This window comes from Nicotiana tomentosiformis, chromosome 8 (genome assembly GCF_000390325.3).
Source record: "Nicotiana tomentosiformis chromosome 8, ASM39032v3, whole genome shotgun sequence".
Lineage (NCBI taxonomy): Eukaryota > Viridiplantae > Streptophyta > Magnoliopsida > Solanales > Solanaceae > Nicotiana > Nicotiana tomentosiformis.
In genome coordinates this window covers 87,930,570-87,946,624 of record NC_090819.1, presented here as the reverse complement: position 1 = coordinate 87,946,624, position 16,055 = coordinate 87,930,570, and the positions used below count along the sequence as shown (strand labels likewise).

At 40.0% G+C, this 16,055-nt stretch overlaps 2 protein-coding genes across 2 annotated transcripts; one reads left to right on the top strand and one right to left on the bottom strand.

Annotated features, from left to right (window-relative positions):
* Nucleotides 1-6,761: 6,761 nt before the first annotated feature.
* LOC117279421 (uncharacterized) lies at nucleotides 6,762-7,409 on the bottom strand. Its single transcript, XM_033658965.2, has one exon. It carries the CDS (start codon nucleotides 7,407-7,409, stop codon nucleotides 6,762-6,764), a length of 648 nt encoding a protein of 215 aa, XP_033514856.2.
* A 4,884-nt stretch (nucleotides 7,410-12,293) lies between these two features.
* On the top strand, nucleotides 12,294-13,355 carry LOC138897794 (uncharacterized). Its single transcript, XM_070183809.1, has 2 exons — nucleotides 12,294-13,091; nucleotides 13,305-13,355. Exons 1-2 carry the CDS (start codon nucleotides 12,294-12,296, stop codon nucleotides 13,353-13,355), a joined length of 849 nt encoding a protein of 282 aa, XP_070039910.1.
* The last annotated feature ends 2,700 nt before the right edge of the window (nucleotides 13,356-16,055 follow it).

The window sequence follows — 16,055 nt, the reverse complement described above, 5'->3', positions numbered from 1 at the left end:
TAGATTAAGTAAAGAACAAAGGGAGGAATGGACCTTAAGCGTCACCAAAACAGCCTTTAAGATTGAATTAATGAAAGACCTCCTTGTAAGTTTAAACAACAGCAATGTTGTTCATGAATGAACTGGAATTAAAATTCTACAATAGCACTTCAAATCTACACCAGAACCGCAGTCCAAAAACCTCACAAGAAACCTTCGTGCGACTTGACTGGAAAAACCTCAATTCAACCGGACATGGCGCTTTCGAGAAAACGAAATTGCGGTTTGAGCTCGACAACTATGGAGTTTAGTGGTGTTGGAGTTTGGAATTGGTGGTTGACCGGCAGACCAGAGATGGGGGATGGTGGCTTCTAAAGCTGGGATCTACGGTGAAGCTCACATGGTGGAAACGGAAAGAAGAAGAAAAGCTATGAAGATGGTGAAGTTTTGGGGGTTGTGGCGTTTTGTCTCTCTAGTGAAAGAGAGAGTGAGCGAGGTGTGTGATGGGTGTTAGTGAATTCACATGATATTAAACTAAAGAAAATGGAGAATGATGTAGTCTCACGGAGAAAATGATGGTAAGGATTGGGCGAGCTACATCGCTAGGGATTTCTTCTTTGTTTCTCGCTAGTCCCCTTCCACTCTCGTTCTCTCCTTTGTGTATGTGCAGCTTCCTAGATCCTTCTTCCTTAGGGGTTTGGTATTAATTATATTTTTATATTGTGGGTAGATAGGATATGGGCCATTGGATGAGGAGATATTGGATGGCCAAGATTAAAAGGCACTGGGTCGGGTAGGGAAGATGAGTCAGCGGGTATGGGCTAAGAGAAGTGGGTCAGGTTGGTTGAATTGGGCTTAAAAGAACATGTACATCCTAAAATTAAAAGAAAATCTATACTATAAAATACAAAACTAATTCTAATTAACAATATTATATTGTGAAACTATTTTTGGTATTTTTTCAAGATTATATAAAAATAAAAGTAGAGCAAAATAAAAATCCTAGTAAAATAATATGACTACAAAATATTAATGATATATAAAATATGCGAAACTACTAATATAGCTTGAAGACGTGGCGGGTCAAAAATTACGTGCTTACAGCTGCCCCTCTTTGCTTGGAAACACGAAGTATTTTTGAGCAAAGAAACAAGTAAGCGACGTAATTGATTTCTGACCCGACACTTATTCAGAAGAAAGAAAGATGGATAAAAGATTGTGACCGAGCCTTGGTATCCGAGCTGCCTACATATCCTTGGCTATAAAGGAATCGGGCCAAGTGTAGTTCATAAGTGAGAAGAGCGATGGAGTATACCGAGGTGGAGAGACGATTGAGGTGCCGTCGAGGTTCCGGTCCGCGATTCCTGCCATTATATCAAAAATAAAACGAAAAACTACAACAAAGATAAAAGAAAAATACAAGATCTTATCTACTTCTTGTCTCGAATCTTCCTTGAACCTCCATTTGATCCTTCAACATGAATGAAAATTCAACCTATCCTTCAGGTGGGCATCCTGCTGACTTGAATTTGAAAAAAACTGAAAGTTGACCCTGTTCTTCAGTCGGGCTCCTTCTGCTTGCACTTGAAATAAACTTGAATTTGGAGTAGACTTGAGCTTGCAAACCTTATCCTTCAGGCGGCTCGTACTACTTCTGATTTTACTTAAAGACCGGAGGTCGGCCCTATTCTTCAGGTGGGTTCCTGTTGCTTCTGACTTAAATTTGAAATTGAAAATTGACCTTGTTCTTTAGGCAGGCTCCTGATTCCTCTCTAACTTGAACTTGTAAACTGAAAGTTGACCCTATTCTTCAGGCGCCTGATGCCTCTCTGACTTGAACTTGTAAACTGAAAGTTGTCCCTGTTCTTCAGGCGGGCTCCTAATGCTTCTCTAACTTGAACTTGGAAAATAAAAGTTGACCCTGTTCTCCAGGCGGGCTCCTGATGCTTCTCTAACTTGAACTTGAAAACTGAAAGTTGACCTTGTTCTTCAGGCGGGCTCCTGATGCCTCTTAAAAGTTGAAAGTTGAAAGTTGACCTTGTTCTCCAAGAGGGCTCCTGATGCCTCTCTAACTTGAACTTGAAAATTGAAAGTTGACCATGTTCTTCAGGTGGGCTCCTGATGCCTCTCTGACTTGAACTTGAAAACTGAATGTTGACCATGTTCTTCAGGCGGGATCCTGATGCTTCTCTAACTTGAACTTGAAAACTGAACGCTGGCCTTGTTCTTCAAGCGGGCACCTGATGCCTCTCTGATTTGAACTTCAAACTGATTTCTGAAATATTGACCCTTGTTCTCCAGGTGGGTGCCTACAATCAAAACAACACAACAAATAAAATTTTCTGCCCCAAGTTGCACTAGGAAGATTTGTTAGTTGTTAGCAAAACTATAAATCACCTATGCTATTGATGCAATGATGAGAGTAAAACTATACTATAAATCACCTATGTTATTGATGCAATGATGAGAGTAAAACTAAAGAGTCGACTAGGATGTGCGTCTCCTGTGAGTAAAACCAAGAAAATTTGACTAGCAAATGCGTTTGCTAAAAATAAAACCTGAATGACCCAGTGCGTCTACTAAAAGAATAACCTGAAAGATCCAGATTAGGAAGTGCGTCTCTTACGGGTGAAACTTGAATGAACCAAACTAGGAAGTGCGTCTCCTAGGGGTGAAATCTCAATTTAGGAAGTGTGTCTCCTAAAAGTATATCCTGAAAGACCTAGACTAGGAAGTGTGTCTCCTAGGGGTGAACTTAAATTACTCAAACTAGGAAGTGTGTCTCCTAGGGATGAACTTAAATGACCCAAACTAGGAAGTGCATCTCCTAGGGGTGAAGCCTTTAACATAAAATTAGGAAGTGCACCTCCTAAAGAAATAGAATCTGAAAAACCCAAACTAGGAAGTGCATCTCCTAGATTTGAGGTTGAGCTTGAGAAAAAATATAAATTGAGCTTGACTAAACTTAAAATTGACCCTATTCTACAGGCGGGACCCCTGAACTCAAGGAAAACTAAAGATTAACAACTTAAGAAAACTAAAAACTGACCCTATTCTCCAGGCGGGACCCCTGAACTCAAGAAACACTAACGACTAACAACTTAAGGAAACTAAAACCAGACCCTATTCTCCAGGCGGGACCCCTGAACTTAAAGAAAGCCAAAGATTAATAACTTAAGGAAACTAAAATTGACCCTATTCTACAGGCGGGACAACTGAACTAAAGAAAAACTAAGATTAACAACTTAAGAAAACTAAAAGATGACCCTATTCTCCAGGCGGGACCCTTGAGCTCAAGAAAAGCTAAAGACTAACAACTTAAGGAAACTTAAAACTGACCATATTCTTCAGGCGGGACCCCTGAACTTAAGGAATGCTAAAGATTAACAACTTAAGGAAACTAAAAGCCGACCCTATTCTCCAGGCGGGATTCCTGAACTTAAGGAAAATTAGAGATTTAAAACTTAAGGAAACTAACAACTGACCCTATTCTCCAGGCGGGACTCCTGAACTTAAAGGGAAAAAAAAACTCTTCCGACTGGGGAGAATGCCTAAAAGGTATGATCTTCTCAACTAGGGGAATGTCTAGCAGGTAAAACCTTCTCAAACAACCTTTGTGGTGACAAAATTTGGGCACGACACCTGAAAATTTCAAGCTTCCAAGCTTTGATTTAGACATAGTCTTCGTCCCTATTTCAAGCAAAGAAAACTTGTGAGTTTAAAACATGATGGTTGGTTTGTGGCCTTGATCTTGAGGGTGATTGCTCCTACACTTGCCATGATAACTTTGATTTCAACTTGGAAGACCTTGATTATTATTGGCTAACCACTTTCTCTGTCACCCTTATCACAAAAAATACCTATGATCCGTTCAAGCCCAAATCCTCTATTTGTTGCCTTGTGCCCATGAATTGACATTTACCGAAACTTTGCATATCACATGAATCCCAAAGCACTGCAATTTTTATCAACTCAGTACGCATGCCACTTTTCCCTGACTTATGCCACTTTGATGTGCTAGTCAGACTTCGATTTATGCAATTGAAAAGCTGGTAGCAAATTTTGAAGTCATTTCTCACTTGTTCTGACAGAGCAGACTCAAAAAGAGGACTTAAACAAAGCAAGAAGAACAAAGTATGGGGACAATGGAAATAGATGACATCTAACAAGAGAATTACCAAGTAAAAACTTATCTGATGTGACACCAACTCTAATGACCATGACGTGCATCTTGGATTAAGTGGCATGATCTCTCAAGCAAGTCTAATCTCTATTCTTGTCATACCTCTAAGTTGTGAAACTAGGCTTCAATGCTCCAATTGTCATATCTAATTCATAATCCTCAGTCGACTTGTAGTGTCTTGGAGGGTTTTCACTATCAAGCCTCTCTCATTTTATTCTTTCTCTCAACTCACCATCGCCTTATGATGCCCGTGAGGGTTTTCACCGATAAGACTCTTTCATTTTGTTCTTTTCTTATTATTTCCTTTGATTCTGTAGATGACAAAGCATTAACCATGGTAAAAATATCATATGCTCCTGGCATGTCTAACTCGGCACTCTCAAAGATCATCTGGGAGGTCTTTTTTGGATTGTAATGTGGCTTTTGGACAGGGTTAGAAAGAAAGAAAGGCATGAAGGCTCAAATCCAAACTAAGACAAAATGGTTAATTTATTTACAACTTTTGGAATCTATTTTAAAACTTTGCCCCGGTTTCTAAAACAAGAGAATTTGGACCTCTTTTTTTCTTAGATGGAATTTCTAAGAAAATTGCCCCACTCTTGACTTCGTGGGATTATAAAATATTTTATTTGGTGCGACCGAACCGTAAGGCTACCTACGTATCTTGTGGGGATAAGAATCAGGTCGAACGTAGTTCAAAAGACTACTTTTTTGTTATTGCTATTTTTCTTTTTCTGCTTTTTCTTCGTTTTTCTTTTTCTCTTTTTTTTGAATTTTTCTCTTGGAATGAACTTTCTAAAACAAACCTATGGGGACACGAACTTCTTCTTCTTTTTTTCTTTTTATCTTTTTTATGACTCTAACTTGATTCCAAAATAGGGGAGGTCAAAGAGATCAGCACATGCTCAAAAGGGTACCGAAGGGTATAAAGTGTTTGGGTAGCTGAAAGAGGGCCTCCCAATCTCTGAAAATGCCAAGTACGACACATGCAACTTGAGGATGAAAAATGAAGATCATGCACAATATTTCTTTTGTAGCATCGGCATTTATATCCTAGATATGCCTTCCATATTTCTTTAGTGCCGTGTCAAGTATAGAACTCTCATTGGGTGATTTTTTCTTCACAATGAATATCCTCCGTCAGTTTGGGACAAACTCCCTTGGCTTTATCTTGTAACTTAAGATGCACTTGAACTCAAAGTTGTTTGCTTCAAATTGTCTACGACGCACTCTCTTATACCAAATCCTTGTCGTTCTATTAACTTCCCAAACTAACTGCCCAGTTTTATACAATTCGGGCTTTAAATGATCTCAAAATGTCCAAATCTTTACTTATTTCCCTCAAATGTCCCTATCATCTTCAAAACTTGTTTCATTGCTTCCTGATTAGACTAATTTTCAAGACCAGGATGAGAATTTCGCGTGCAAGTCATGTCACTAGAGTCAGCATGAAAAGAACTATAAAAGGAAAAGAGAACTAAACAAAAACTGACTAGAAATAACAAAAAACATGAGATTGCATTAGACAGACGGTGAAGGGGTTTGAAAAATAAAACAAGCAAAATAGGCATGGGTTACAACCCTGGAACGATCTTAGATAACACTAGACGAGTTACTACAACTAAACAAACTAGGCAAAATATAAGGAAGAAGGGTTTGAGCCACAAGATAATATCCGGATTACGACCCTGAAATAACCCGGACAATAGAAAAGACAACAAAATAAACCACCAAAACTCCTCCCTGGCTAGCCAAGAAAGGAGTGTATTTCCAATTACCAAGCTCGACATCTTAGCTACTGAGTCGCACATCGACATAAACAGAACCTTCACAAGTCTCCATCACGTTGACCTTAGCAAATAGCTTTTGGGTCCCTTTTGCCAACTTGTTCTTAAGATCAACTTCTGGAACCGAGACTAATAGCGCTGAAAACTTTGCGGTAAGTGGCCCTCCAAGGGATTCATGAGAGTTCTTATATTCCTTTTCAACATAAATCATACCCACCATATGCGTCTCATTATGAACAGGCAATGGACTTTGGCTAGTATCTGCTGTATTTGAATTTTGCACGGTTATGTCACCTGCATTAACAAGCTTCTGGACTGCTCTTTTCAGATGCCAACACTTTTCTATGTTGTTCCCCGGGCATTAGAGCAATATGCGCACCTTTGAAAATAATCAAAATTCTTTGGAAGGGGATTCAACATTTTTATCTAAATCGGCTTCAACATGTCCAATTGCCTCAACCTTTGGAACAAACTGGCATATGATTCTCCAATAGGAGTGAAAGACTTTTCCTTTTGCTGCTGCCTTTTCATTTGTACTCCGGCCTCGATTGGAACCTCTTGTGGGTAGGTGGTTGATATGCTTGTAGAGGTGGGTAAGACATTTGTAGAGGTGGTGTAGGCCATTGCGAGTCTGGTGGATGTGGAGCATATGGCGATGCATTATGGATAGAGTAGTGGGAAAGTGAGGTATGACTTTGGGGATTTTGTGGAGAGAAGTAGCATTGGGGAAGACTACCTGGAGCACGAGGATATTCGTGGGGTCAATATTGAGGCTGAAAGCATTGAGCACGAATGCCCACTGGATCCTGTCATTAGTGGGGCTCAACAACATCTTTTCTATTTCTCTTTCTTCCCCCCAAACTTACTGAGATGTTCTGAATTTCTTTTGTAGTATCTTTCAATGCAGAATAGCTCATGATTTTGCCTGACTTGATTCCTTCTTCTACCATCTCCCCCATTTTTACCACATTATTGAAACGCTTACCTAAAGCTGGGATCAAATGACTGAAGTAGGTAGGTCCCTGAGCTTGTAGGAAAAGCTTAACCATTTCTTCTTCATCAATCGGGGGACAAACCCGAGCAGCTTGTTCCCTCCATCTGTGCCCAAACTCTCTAAAACTTTCCTCGGGTTTCTTTTCCATCTTATATAGGGAGGAGCAGTCCGGGATAATGTCTATATTGTACTGAAAGTGTCGAACAAAATCTTGAGCTATGTCTTCCCATACATACCACTTACTGACATCTTGATGAGTATACCATTCCAAGGCTGCCCCACTCAAGCTCTCACTGAAATACGCCATCAACAGCTCATCTTTCCCGCTAACACTTCTCATTTCACTGCAATAACCCCTCAGATGGGCCATTGGATCTCCACGCCCGTGATACAAGTTAAACTTTGGCATTTTAAACCACGCGGGTAGATGAATATCAGGAAACATACACAAGTCATTGTAAGACATGTTAATCAGATTTTACCATCCCTTGCATATTCTTTAAGGATTGTTCTATACCTTTCAGCTTCCTGGATATCTCATCCCGCCCTTCTTTTCCTGTGGATTTTTCATTTTCAGCATAAGGCTCATTCCGAGGGTTACGATTATACGAGTCTGAGACCTGGTGGGCTGACTCTGGGGAGTAGTATTAGGCATCATGAGGTTTGAACTGGTATTCACTGTTGGACCTAGGGAGAGGTTGTTGAGAGGTTGTGATGGTGGAGATAGTGGATATGATAGGAAGGCTATTTTTGGGAAATATAGTTGGAGGAGAAACGATGGAGCTACTAGGGAGGTTGGGAAGGCTATGATAAGCGGGAAAATCTGGAGAATATGGTGGATCATCTGACACTATGACCGGAGCTTGGGTGAGGGTAGCATCTAGGAAGCTTGGTGGTGGTAGGGGTGGTGCGTTCCCAGTCATCCAAGCCTGATACATATCCGCCATGTATTGTCTTAATATCTTACCTCTTCAACCAACCCAGTGTCTTGTTCAACTAATTGCTTTTGGACATCAGTATCAACCAACTCATTTCTATTGACATCTGCCATGACCTTTCAGACTTTATGTTGTAGGAAAGAGTTACCAGTTTATGAACCACAAACCAACCACCCTTCTGCTATAATGAGAGGAACAAAATGAAGTCATCACGTTAGCGTTAGAGCATTTAACAGCAAACAGTATCATATCATATGCCAGGTACCTAGTCACAATATCGGTTCTAAAATGACTTCGAGGGTACGAAGGTTATTTTGGCATCATCCTAATTTTACTCTCCTGGCCCTTTTCCTTTTTGTTCCTTTCTAGCACTCCTTGGTTTTTCATTTTCTTCCCTCTCTTTTCTTTCTGATTATCGCTCTTTTCTTATATCCCACAGTTTTCTCTCAATTTTCACATCCCACAACTTCATCTCTTTTTTTTTTTTTTTTCAAAAATAATTCGATCGAACCCTATGTAGGTTGCCTACGTATCATGTTCCACATGAATCAGACCAAGCGTAGTTCTGGAAAAGCAATGGACAAATATACTAAAAATAAAAATCTTTTGGATTTTTCATTTATAACTTTTTTTGGTTTTCACATACAAAATAGGAAGTACGATAATAAAAGACTCGACGAATTCAACTAGACTATGACAGACTCTGACACCACCTAAAAGAATCAATACTACTGGACAAGACATGTAAAATAAAAGACAAAATAGAGTCAAAATATAAAAAGTTTTCTCAAACAGCTGCTGAAAGCAACGGTCCTGACTAAGATGGTCATGGAGTATCTGTCGTGCTCGAGCTCTGATAAATGAATCCATACCTGAATAAGAAAAAATAAGACCAAATAGAGTTAGTGACTCGAGGCACTATGACCATAATGCTTCCTATTGGGCTATGCAAGGCACGAGTGAGGCTATCTTTATAAAATGACCTATGTGGCCTAAATATGGCTAGAAGTGCAAACTCAACAAGGGTGGCCACTAAGACATGGAAAAATTACTTTGCAAAAATGATTCGCTTTGCATAAATGGCCTATGTGATCAAAAATGGCTAAGCATGCAAACTCAACAGGAATGGACCTTAAACTAAGAGGACGCCTTGTTGTGGACTCATGACTCTGAGACATGGGTTAACAAGCCACTTTGAGAAAATAACCCTATTTCTCAAAAAGGCCGATGTGGACAAAAGTGGCTAGACATGCAAGATTTGGCTACGACCCCCGAAGCCAAGAACGTAAGACTCACTAGGAAGAGGAGGAAGACCGGACCCTATGTGGGTTGCCTACGTAACCCGCCCCGAAAGACGAGAATCAGGTATGCGTAGTTCGGGAAGATTGGATATGGGAGAGAATTAAAAAAAAATGATTTGGAGAAAACATATTTTTTGTCTTTTTGTTTTGAAAAATGATGAAACATGTAAAATCTTTTTGGACTTTCTTTTCCTCTTTTTTTTTTTGATTTTTTGTTTTTGGAAAATGATGGGAAAGTGCAAAATCTTTTTGGATTTTTCATTTTCATTTTTTTTTCTGTCTTTTTCTTGAAAACGTTGTGAAAGAAAAACATAACTGGGCCCTAGTTGCTTCATTTTTATACTTCACTCTCTTTTCTTTCTCATTTACCCTCAAACTGTCATTGGTCCACCAAATGACCCTTTTACCCTTAAAGAATGCAGCATGTAGCACATGGGAATGATTAAATATCTTTTTGGGCCATAGACCCGTTTTGACATAATTTGGATAGGCCTCCTATAAAGGGACACGGTGCATGGGACCGAGCCTTGCTAAGTGTAAATGACATGTTGCAAATAAGCATGACCTAAAGGCTGACCTAAGTTTGAGGGTTCTCTAGACAAGGCAATTCGGGGCGGCACGTGGTCGATGGCGGCTACTCTAGCTGTCCGCCCACTCTACACTCCCACGCCACCCCCCTAAAGATACAGGTGACTCACAAAAAGACCGTGTACGCTCAACGTACTCCGGAAGACTTATTGCAGAAAGAAGACCCATGGTTATATAAATGATAACAGTTATAAAGCGGTAAACACGTAGGGAAAAGCGATAAACAAATAACCAACAAAACAGGAAATAAGACAAACAAACTAAATAAACAAAGCAAATAAAAAAAAACACCTCAACTGAATATCCTAAAAGCCAACAAGATAAAGTATCAGCTCGAACCTGCAACTCCCCAGCAGAGTCGCCAAAGCTGTCACACCTTTTTTTCACCTCACTAACCCCTTTAAAATGATAAAAATGGTCTTAAAGCTCAAAGGGTTTTCAATGATGAATGTGACAAAGATTGTGTTTCAAAAGATTTTTCAGATTCGCCACCTGATATTTAGTTTCGGTGTGCCAGGTCACCGTTTAAGAATAATTTTTCTTTCAAAACACAATTGACTCTTAAACTAACTGCACTAGAGATTCTAGATAAGGGGGTTCATTTGACTCGGGGAGAAGGTATTAGGCATTTCTTGAGTCCCGTAACTAGTACGGTTGCATACTTGATCCAGTTGGATTTAAAGAATACTCAAACTGAGGAAAAAACATACGGAAAAAAATAAATACACAATAGGCTCGAGATCGTCCCCACCTAAATAAAAGAAAATAAAATAAGAGAAAAATATTAAAAATCTATACTATGCTCAATCCCCGATGTCCGTCACTGGATCAATTACATTCACTACAGGGTATAGCCCAGATAAAAATATATACAAAATCTACGGGGTATTTTCCTGAGTATAAACTAATGGGGTTGACCTCTCACCTCGAATAAAAGTGAAATAAAAACCCTAAGGTTTGCCTACCCAGGTGTGGTCGGCCTAAACATGCTACTAGCAATTTAGTAGCAAGTAAATAAATAGAAGTGACAAAAATCAACACATGCCCAAATATTCAATTTTATCTATAAGCCTATGGCCCATTAATTAGTTTGTTTACCAAGCAACTCACAGTTCACTTCGATTTAATCACGATTACCCCAAACGTCCTCTTCACTGTTCTCTATTCAACTTATGCATCACCATAATTACAAGATAAGAATTCACAAATTTTTTACAATTAAAAATTCAATCAAAGATCCAAATCAAAGAGATCTAAAAGAAAAGAAGAAGAAGAAGAAAACAAGCATAAAAAAAACAATCATAGAGCAACGATTAAAGCATGATGTGCAAGCAAATGTAAATCACTCACATGATAGAAATTTAGATTAAGTAAAGAACAAAGGGAGGAATGGACCTTAAGCGTCACCAAAACAGCCTTTAAGATTGAATTAATGAAAGACCTCCTTGTAAGTTTAAACAGCAGCAATGTTGTTCATGAATGAACTGGAATTAAAATTCTACAATAGCACTTCAAATCTACACCAGAACCGCAGTCCAAAAACCTCACAAGAAACCTTCGTGCGACTTGACTGGAAAAACCTCAACTCAACGGGACATGGCGCTTTCGAGAAAATGAAATTGCGGTTTGAGCTCGACAACTATAGAGTTTAGTGGTGTTGGAGTTTGGAATTGGTGGTTGACCGGCAGACCAGAGATGGGGGACGGTGGCTTCTAAAGCTGGGATCTACGGTGAAGCTCACATGGTGGAAACGGAAAGAAGAAGAAAAGCTATGAAGATGGTGAAGTTTTGGGGGTTGTGGCGTTTTGTCTCTCTAGTGAAAGAGAGAGTGAGCGAGGTGTGTGATGGGTGTTAGTGAATTCACATGATATTAAACTAAAGAAAATGAAGAATGATGTAGTCTCACGGAGAAAACGATGGTAAGGATTGGGCGAGCTACGGCGCTAGGGATTTCTCCTCTGTTTCTCGCTAGTCCCCTTCCACTCTCGTTCTCTCCTATGTGTATGTGAAGCTTACTAGATACTTCTTCCTTAGGGGTTTGGTGTTAATTATATTTTTATATTTTGGGTAGATAGGATATGGGCCATTGGATGAGGAGATATTGGATGGCCAAGATTAAAAGGTATTGGGTCGGGTAGGGCAGATGAGTCAGCAGGTATGGGCTAAGAGGAGTGGGTCAGGTTGATTGAATCGGGCTTAAAAGAACATGGACATCCTAAAATTGAAATAAAATCTATAATATAAAATACAAAACTAATTCTAATTAACAATATTATATTGGGAAACTATTTTTGGTATTTTTTCAAGATTATATAAAAATAAAAGTAGAGTAAAATAAAAATCCTAGTAAAATAGTATGACTACAAAATATTAATAATATATAAAATATGCGAAACTACTAATATAGCTTGAAGACGTGGTGGGTCAAAAATTACGTGCTTACAGACCCAAGAAGAAGTGAACCCGTCTAGGCAACACGCGATTGACATACCGGAACCGGTAGTGACAAAGGCCAAGACACCAATGCCAAGGCCTCCTCCTTCATACCCTCAAAGGCTCGCCAAGAAGAATAGTGATAACAAATTCAAGAAGTTTATTTACATGATGAAGACCTTATCCATTAATGTGTCATTGGTTGAGGGGTTGGAACAAATACCCAATTATGCAAAGTTGATGAAAGATTTGGTGACAAAGAAAAGATCAATGAATTGTGAGACTATCAAGATGGCATATCAAGTGAGTGCTATTGTGCACTCAATGGCTCTAAAATTGGAAGATCCCGACGCTTTCATAATCCCTTGCACTATTAGAAGCGCCAACTTTGCCAAAGCTCTATGTGATCTAGGGGCGAGTATCAACTTGATGCCCTACTCGGTATTCAAAACTTTGGGAATTGGGCAATCAAGACCCATATCTATGAGATTAAAAATGGCGGATTGTACTATGAAGAGAACATTGGGTATTATTGATGATGTGTTGGTTCGCGTTGATAAGTTCATCCTCCCAGCGGACTTTGTGATTCTTGATTGCGAAGTGGACTATGAGGTGCCTATTATCTTGGATAGACCTTTCCTTGCTAAGGGGAAGGGTATTGTTGATGTGGAAGACGGTGAGCTCACCTTTCGGGTGGGCGATAAAAAGGTGATTTTTCATGTGTGCAAATCTATGAGGCAACCAAATAGCAACGAAGTTTGTTCATTTGTGGACTTAGTGATCGAGGTGATTGTTGATGATGCTAGTGCCATGATGAATATTGATGATACTTTTGAGGCCGTATTGCTTAATCATGATGATGATGAGAAGGATGGCTATGTGGAATGTGTAAATGCATTACAAGGAATGTGGTCGTATACTTATGAACCCCGAAAATTATCCTTAGATCTTGAGAACCGGGAGACTCCTCCAACAAAGCCCTCAATCGAGGAGCCTCCCACTTTGGAGTTAAAGCCATTGCCTACACATCTCAGATATGAGTTTCTTGGCCCATGTTCTACTTTACCTGTTATTCTTTCCTCTTGCTTGACTAATGTGCAGGTAGATTCTACTTTGGTGGTGCTTCAAAAGAGGAAGAAAGCTATAGGATAGACACTGGTAGATATTTGGAGTATAAGCCCCACTTTTTGCATGCACAAGATTATTTTGGATGAGGATGCCAAACCCTCCATTGAACATCAAAGAAGATTAAATGAAGCAATGAAAGAGGTGGTGAAGAAGGAGATCATAAAGTGGTTGAATTCTGGGATAGTTTACCCCATTTTCGATAGCTCGTGGACCTCTCCGGTGCAATGTGTCCCAAAGAAAGGGGACATGATTGTGGTCACCAATGACAAGAATGAATTGATTCTGACAAGAACGGTGACCGGGTAGAGAGTGTGCATGGACTATCGGAAGCTCAACAAATTCACTCGGAAAGATCATTTTCCGCTTCCATTTCTTGATGAAATGCTTGATAGGTTGTCCGACCAAGATTTTTATTGTTTTCTTGATGGATATTCCGGCTACAATCAAATTCTCATTGCTCATGAGGACCAAGAGAAGACTAATTTCACTTGTCCCTATGGTACTTTTGCATTCTCGCGGATGCCATTTGGGTTATGCAATGCACCGGCGACTTTTCAACTGTGTATGATGGCCATCTTCACCGACATGGTGGAGGATTTTCTTGAGGTCTTTATAGATGATTTCTCTGTTGTTGGTAATTCCTTCAATAATTGCTTGAACAACTTGGATAAGGTCTTGGCAAGATGTTAAGAGACAAACTTGGTTTTGAATTGGGATAAATGTCACTTCATAGTCGAAGAAGGCATAGTCCTCGGCCACAAAATTTCAAAGCATGATATTGAGGTCGACAAGGCCAAAATTAAGGTGATCTCCAAACTCCCTCCCCCTATATCCGTCAAGAGAGTGAGGAGCTTCTTGGGTCATACGGGATTCTATCGCCGATTCATCAAGGACTTTTCTAAGGTGGTGAACCCCTTGTGTAAACTTTTGGAGAAGGATGCCAAGTTCTATTTCAACGAGGATTGTATGAAGGCATTTGAATTGCTCAAGTTCAAGTTGAATACTACTCCTATTATCACCGCACCAGATTGGAGCTTGCCTTTTGAGCTCATGTGTGACGCAAGTGATGTGGCGGTCGGAGCATTTTTGGGGCAACGTATCAACAAAATCTTCCATCCGGTCTATTATGCTAGTAAGACCATGAATGATGCCCAAGTCAACTACACAGTGACCGAAAAAGAGCTCATTGCTATTGTCTTTGCTATGGAGAAGTTTCGCCCCTACTTGATGGGTACAAAAGTGATTGTACACACCGACCATACGGCGCTTCGAAATTTGATGAGCAAGAAATATTCTAAGGCAATATTAATGCGGTGGGTGCTTCTATTGCAAGAGTTTGATCTAGAGATTCAAGACCGCAAGGGTAGTGAAAACCAAGTGGCGGACCACTTGTCTCGTTTGGAGGAGGAGGGGAGGCCACATAATGGCCTTGAGATAAATGATTCCTTCCCCGACGAGCAGCTTCTAGCCATTTCAATGACCGAGATGCCATGGTTCGCCGATTTAGCCAATTATCTTGTGAGTGGTATCATACTGAATGAGTTCTCTTCAAACCAAAGGAAGAAGCTCAAACGGGATTGCCTTGACTATTATTCGGATGAGCCGTATCTCTTCTGGATTTGTACCGATGGTGTGATTCGACAATGTGTGCCGGAGGAGGAACAAAGGAAAATTCTTGAGGCTTGCCACTCTTCACTATATGGTGGTCACCATGGTAGAGCTAGAACGGCAACAAAAGTGTTGAGCTGTGGATTCTTTTGGCCTACTCTTTACAAGGACGCTAGCGATCTCGTCATGCATTGTGATGAATGTCAAAGGGCCGGTGGGATTTCTAAGAAGAATGAGATGCCCCTCACCACCTTCTTGGAGATTGACATTTTTTATGTGTGGGGCATTTATTTCATGGGTCCGTTTGTGAGCTCTTGTGGGAACACTTACATATTGGTAGCTGTGGATTATGTGTCAAAATGGGTTGAAGCCGTGGCTTTACCCAATAATGAAGCTCAAAGTGTGGTGGCATTTTGAAAAAGAATATCTTCACGAGATTTGGTACTCCAAGGGCCATTATTAGTGATGGGGGATCTCACTTTTGTAATAAATCTTTTGATACCTTACTCATAAAGTATGACGTCACTCACAAAGTGTCGACTCTCTATCATCCTCAAGCAAGTGGGCAAGTCGAAGTCTCCAACCGGGAGATCAAGAGTATTTTGTTGAAGACTATGAATGCCAATCGGACGGATTGGTCAAAGAAACTTGATAATGCTCTTTGGGCTTATAGGACGACTTACAAAACACTGATTGGTATGTCTCCGTATCAGTTAGTGTTTGGGAAAGCTTGTCACCTACCGGTTAAACTTGAGCACAAGGCTATGTGGACATTGAAGAAGCTTAATCTTGAATGGGATGTCGCCCCCAACTTAGGGGTGGCACAATTGAATGATCTTGATGAATTCCGGTACCATGCATATTCAAGTTCATCCTTATACAAGGACAAGATGAAGTACCTCCATGACAAGTACATCTGAAACAAGGAGTTCAAAGAAGGTGATCTTGTGCTATTGTTCAATTCTCGATTGCGGATGTTTCCAGGAAAGTTGAAGTCTAAGTGGAGTGGTCCATTTGAGGTTGTGCATGTGACACCATTTGGTGCATTAGACTTGAAGAATAAAAATGATGAAGTGTTTAGAGTCAATGGTCACCGGATGAAACATTATCTTGGCA